This window comes from Styela clava, chromosome 9, assembly GCF_964204865.1.
Source record: "Styela clava chromosome 9, kaStyClav1.hap1.2, whole genome shotgun sequence".
Classification (NCBI taxonomy): Eukaryota; Metazoa; Chordata; class Ascidiacea; order Stolidobranchia; family Styelidae; genus Styela; species Styela clava.
In genome coordinates this window covers 4,431,121-4,437,791 of record NC_135258.1, presented here as the reverse complement: position 1 = coordinate 4,437,791, position 6,671 = coordinate 4,431,121, and the positions used below count along the sequence as shown (strand labels likewise).

The 6,671-nt window shown below is 37.9% G+C and overlaps 1 protein-coding gene across 1 annotated transcript; it reads left to right on the top strand.

Moving 5' to 3' along the window:
- The first annotated feature begins 652 nt into the window (after positions 1-652).
- LOC144427243 (uncharacterized) lies at positions 653-3,494 on the top strand. The gene is made up of 11 exons (XM_078116116.1): positions 653-775; positions 838-916; positions 1,284-1,393; positions 1,464-1,601; positions 1,669-1,796; positions 1,895-2,115; positions 2,305-2,417; positions 2,483-2,584; positions 2,660-2,971; positions 3,020-3,213; positions 3,396-3,494. Exons 1-11 carry the CDS (start codon positions 769-771, stop codon positions 3,492-3,494), a joined length of 1,503 nt encoding a protein of 500 aa, XP_077972242.1. The 5' UTR covers positions 653-768.
- Positions 3,495-6,671: the final 3,177 nt, after the last annotated feature.

Genomic DNA, 6,671 nt, shown 5'->3' with positions numbered 1-6,671 from the left:
GAATCATTTTCCCGGCATTTGTGGCCATTTTGTGCTATCAATTGCCGGACTCTGAGAGGTTCTGGTGCTGAGGTAAACGTGGATATATGTAATTTAGTAATCTGTGAGCGTTTAGGATGCCTTAACTTACCGTATAACACTGTCAGAACGCCAGCCCACACTCGTGTGACGCTAGCCCACACTCGTAGGATGCCAGCCCACACTCGTGTGACGCTAGCCCACACTCGTTTTTGACAGGCCATACTAGGGGTAACTGGTCCGTGCTTGGTATTGCATTTGCGCTGTGTATATCCAATATGGTCTCTATATTGTCATAGCCACCAAGTTTTTATGTATTAACGTTTATAAAATGGTAAAATAGTTGGTTAACCCCTTGACGTCAGGCTGAGTGTGGGCTGAGCGAGTGTGGGCTGGGGTAACTTTGGTTACCAAGCCATCTAATTTGTTTTGCATTTAATTCAAATTTTGCACAAAATGACCATAGCTAGCTTTTGACATCTTCATATTGTTATACTAATATACTTTACCTTTTTATATTTAGGGCCTCAATATGTGAAGACCATTTCCTGGGAACCGATATACTTCGGCATGGGAAAAAAAGCTCTTTAAGACTCGGAGCAGTTCCATGCAGGAAAAATTCCCAGGAGTTCAGCTGTGTACCAGGAAAAAACAAGACCTCTCCCAGCTGTGCGTGAACCACTGCCGGAAAAAAATCGATATCGATCTACTAGGAGTTTGGTCAGTGCCACTTCATACTTGTCGCAATCTATGAAAGGTATGCATCTGTAGAAATTTTTTTTGCTTGTTTAGCAAATTTTGATTGAACTTTTTATACAGATAAGTGGGCTTTGTATGAGCACCGAGGAAAATTTATTGCAGAGATGAGAAAGGATGATTACTGCGTGCCTAGTATAAGGTAGTTGTTTTTAAACAGAAGTTATCAATTATAGTTTGGTTTTCAACTTGCAGAGAATAGGATAACATGTTAGTTTTCAATTATTTTGTTGCTGTGTCATTTGAGTAGTAATTGAGTTTGACAGCATGAATTGTAAGTTCAGCAGTTTTTCATTGTAGCGCAAGTTTGTCGTTAGGGAATATTTTTAGATGGCAGAATATTAAAACAAATACTAGGAGGCTACAGGATTGTACAGAGTAAATAGCTAAGATAAATTGCAAATACCAAATCACAAATATACCCATGAGCCATATGACATACCAAATTGTATCTAACAACTTATCAATGTAAAACAAACTGAAATAATCTTACACAATGATGAAAAAAGAGTTGAGTATGGAGAAGATGGTGCAATGCAAAGTGCTCATTTTTCTGGCTGGAAAGTCGAGATTGCAAAGCTAGGAGTTGACAGATGTGATACTCTGAATTCTGTTTTAGGTATACATTTTCTTTTGACAAGTTCACCTTTGTTTTATTCTGTAACTCAAATTTGTGTTATCCATTTAAGACAAATTAGGCAAATTGGAGTTGTGTTGCGGTATTGGTCGGCGGGATGGCAGTACATTGGTTCACCCAGTTTTGTCGTGGGGAGGTGACAAGATTAATATCAAAAATATATATCGGTCAACATCATGTAGCACAATTGGTATGTTAGTAAAAAATCGCTGTTCGACTGTCTCGAGAGCATATATATGATTGCAGGATATTTTTAGTGGATGTGTCAATTGGATGCCCAATGTGCAGCAGCTGCATGTCAGAACAGTTCAAAAATGACGAGGAAGAACACCATCCAAGCCAGGTCATGTTGCAAGTTGATGATACTGTGCATGATATGATCAAGGTCATGTTTACTTTTTGTTTTATTTCACGATCAAATAATTTTTAATGTACTAGACTCAAGAGATTAATTGTATGACTGACTTGTGAATATTTTCACAGGCCACTTTCGCTTCTGAAAGTTCCATCTTGAATACTTGGCAGCAAATGTTTTTTGGTCAGCAGCTTGCCAACTCCAATGCTCACCCCTCTTCACGTCGGTACCATCCAGATGTGATTCGTTGGGCTATGGAACTCTATTGCAGATCGCCTTCTGCCTATGATCATCTGCGAACAAGTCAGGTGCTGACTCTCCCTTCCCCAAGCACTTTGAATCGCTACAGGTAAATGTAATGCTTCTGACAATTGTTGGGGTGTACTATGGTGAATTTAAATTAACTTTGATAACCATTTGGCCATGTTGTTTTCTTTCAGTCTATTTAAAAAAAATATTTTGTCTATTATCTGTCTACTTATTATATCATACATTGGTCAGTGACTCGCGATTGCTGATTAATTTTTTGTTTTTGCAGAAATGTCATTCCACCACAATCTGGGATTAACAAACTGGCATTGAAAGAAATGGAGAGAGTCATCAAAGACAAGGGTTCATTGATTGGATTTGTTGCTCTCGATGAGATGAAGGGTAAGCTCACTTTAATTTTTATTTACAATCTTACATCATTGTCATAATATGAATCTCTGATACAGTTAGAGAAAATCTGGTCTGTCGTAACGGCAAATTGATTGGTTTCGTGGACAAAGAAATGGCAAGGAATGGCAATAATGACCAGCTTGCTTCACACATTTTAGGTAAGTTGTTACTGGGGTTTTACTACGGTAGACTTTTTATGTAACGCAGTATTAATGTTCTACATGTTTCTTCAGTATTCTACGTTAGAACCGTGAAGCGAGATCTGTCGATTCCTTTGGCGTGGTATGCAACCCGTAACTCCCCAGCCTCCAAGCTTTGTCGGGTGTTTTGGGAACTTTTAATTGAATGTGAGAGCCGAAGCGTAAAGATCCTTGCTGTAATCGCAGATGGTCACAGTACCAACCGCCGCTTTTTCCAACTTTTAAGTGGCAACTTGGAATTGCCTTGTGATGGTGTATTGTTTGCTCCTAATATATGCGACTCTGACAGGAACATATACCTATGTTCTGATCCATCACATTTGATCAAGATAATAAAAGAAATGGGCAAATGGCATTGTATAATGTTTACCATGATGCGTTAATTTTCAACAGTCTTTTTTTCATTTGTTCAGACTGTTCGAAACTCGTTATATGCATCAAAAGTTGGTGGGAAGAAGCATATGCGCCGAGGTGGCCAGGACATTGTGTGGAGGCATATTAAAGATCTTTATATGCAGGAATCTGTTCAGGTCCTTGGCCGTACCAGACTGAGTCCATCACATGTAGAGTTAACACCATATAGTAAGGTAAGCTAATAGTCTAATTGTGTTGGTTTAGCCGCACGACACGCTGATGAAATCCCTGAAATGGACTTATTTCAACTAAAATTTTTGATTCGCTGCCAATGCCCTTGACTGTGGTAACAGGATTTTCAATAACTATTTTTTTTTAATACAGAGTGATTTGGGAAAATCTTTTTTATTTTCAGATGAAAGTCAATCTTGCAACTGATGTGCTGAGCTGGAACGTCGGCCAATGTTTAAAAACAATGAATGGGACGAATGGAACTGCCAAATTTGAGAAATGAGAGATGTCATTTTGGGGTTGGCTATTGTTATTTTCATGCATTATTTATTCTTGAAAACAATTATAGAATGAGCATAGTGGAGATGAAAAGAGTTTTCTGGCTCGCCCAACCTTAGAGGGACTGAAATTCACCACACACAATTTCATAGAGATGTGCAAATACCTTCTGGCAAATGGTTTGGAATATGTGTCTTTGCACTGCTTTAATCAGGATGTTTTGGAAGCTTTCTTCGGCAATTTGGTGAGATTTTTTGGGGGGCTGAACTGTATGGGTATCTATCTAGCCATGTATATATCTAATACGCAGCATCACATTCATAGAGACAACTTGGATCTAGATCAAGCAATCCAGACATATCTCAAGTATCCTATGGAATAACCCAAATTTCGCAAAGAAAGATCATCAAGAAGGTCAAAGGTGGTAATACAACCTATGGGAAAGCGAATGCCTGGACAGACATATGTGAACATCCATTGCCACCAAAAAAATGAACATTAGCATAATTTCGGCTGCAATCATGACTTACGATATTTAGAATTTGCAGATTATGCTTTTTCTCTTATAATATCGTGGATTGTTGCCGTAAAGTCAATATTGGTCTTTTGTTCGAAACATTTGACCATACACTTAAGGCTTTGGAGTCTGAAGTCCAACATTTTTTTTATATCGTAGCTGTGCGCAAAATTTGGTTGAATTAATCAGAGTCAAATTTTTATCGTAATATCCCATTCAAATTTTTCTAAAAAACTAAGCATTGAATTGACTAGAGTATTTTCAATAGATAATTAAATTCAGTAAGACTCAATAAAGTTTTTGTAAAATTTTGGTTTGTTGTAGTCTGTTTCGAACTCTTCGTCAAATTTTTTGGTCTAAATTTACTGGACTTCACAGCCTGCTCGGAAACTTATTAGTGCTGTTTTATAATAGCATGGCAATCAAATAACAAGTTTGGATGGCAGAAGATTGAAGTGGATGATGCAGTTTATTGCCTGGTGTATTTGAGACTTTTCGAATCAAATTTAATTGGGTTTGTTTTTGTTTAGTATGAGAATAAATGGTAAGATAGCAGTCCAATAAAAATAGAGTAAAATACAGTGGTTTTCAATCGCAGAGGCCAATACAATATTGATAGTATACAGTAAAGAAACATATTTAATAATTCTGATAGCAAACTACCGAATCATGACCCTGAACTGATGGATTGGCTGGATACGAATCCGCGGCATCTTGACGCCAAACGGCCAACGCTGAAATAGATCGCGCTGAGAAAAACATCGAATTTCCTACTTCCGTACCTCTTTACTCATGTGGAACGACCTTTGAACCCGCGAGTGAATTCTCTATTATCATTCTCTGTGGTCTAACCCTTCAACATTCGCTGTCAAACTCAACATCTAATTTCAACAGCGAGATGTCAAACAACAACAACAACAGTGTAGCTTCATCAAGCCGAAGCCCAAACAACGCTTAAGCAGGAGCCTACCCGATCCTGGCTTATCACCAATCGGTCCCATTTCACAACATCTCGAGGGATACACAAATTTCCATATAGCACTCCAGGAGGCAATTCAAACTAACATCATGAATCAACTTCCATCTCTAATAGCAACATGCCTTGCCGAAAATTTTACCTCTGCAAATATCACCTCAGAATATCTACCCCTGAGTCCTGGCTTGAAAGAGTGCATGGAAGAACAAATGGTATCCCTTACAGAAATCAAACAAGATATAGCATCCATTAAAGATTCTCAAAACTTTCAATCAGAGAAATATGATGAAATCTTATCCAAACAAAAAGTAACAGAAGAATCCCTAAACCAATATGGCAAAAGAATACGGGATCTAGAAGACCTTATCTGCGAGCTTGAGGAAGAACTTTTCTATGCCACTGAAAAAATAGAGGAGCACGAACGTCGATCCAGATTAGACAACCTTGAATTCCATGGTATTGCTCCTAACATTAATGAAGACACTGATAATCTTGTCATGGAAATAGGTAAAATGATAAATGTCGAAATAAAACCTTCCGACATCTCTATAACTCATCGCTCTCCAACTCACAACTCCAAAATTCATAAGCCCATAGTGGCAAAATTCACCAACCGAAAAATCCGCTCCAAAATCCTAAAAAACCGCCACCTAATTAAATTTGCGGCCAACACAACATCAATAAGAAATATGGCCAAAGTATTTATTGTTGAGAACCTGACTGATAAAAATAAGAACCTCTTCTATCAAGCGAAACTTCTCAAAAAACGTTGCGGATATGCCTTCCTTTGGACTTCAAATGGCAAGGTTTTGATGAGGAAGAATAAAGATACCAACACTTTACCTATTGTTAATGAAGAGGACTTGAACAAAATAAGATAAGTCTACTCTTGGTCACAATTTTCTTATTTTTTTTAAAAACGCCACCCTTTTATTCTGTAATGAATTACCTAAGATTCTCCAACAACTGTTTATATGATACTCGTAGTGGGACTTCTGTCACAATATGCCCCTTATGCTATCTGATCTACCTCTTCACATCAGCTTTTGTGTTCATACTCAAGATTTTTCTTGCAAAAATTCTGTTTAAACAATACCACTGGTCCAAGAACTAAATTCTAACCTTAGCTCATGGGAATCGACAAGCTTCCACCCTCACGTTCCAACAGTTCTGTGTCGATATCTAGAAATATCTTCTATAAACAAAGAAACGTCCACTTTTTTACCCTCTGATCTATCTCATTGTCTTACATCTTAATATTAGATCCCTGGGTAAATACGCTGATCATCTAATGGAACTGATTTCTCACTTCCGTACCCTGCCACAAATTATCGCTCTGAGCGAAACCAGAATCAAAAGTTACCAATGTGGACATTCCTGGCTACGTCTTTATCCATGCCCCCTCCCCAACGCAAGCTGGTGGTGTAGGTATCTATATCAAAAGTAACATAGAATACCAAATTGTTCAAGATTTTAACTTATCTTTTCAAAATTGTGAGGACATGTGGATTGAACTCAAGTATTCTCAACCAAACTCAAAAGCCCAAAGCTTAGTTATGGGGGTAATTTATAAGCATCCGCATCGCAATATTCCATCTTTTACTGAAGCCATGGCTTCTTTATTTGACAAGTTAGCGAGGGCAAAAAAGCAGTTTTTAATCCTAGGTGACCTCAATATCAACCTCCTA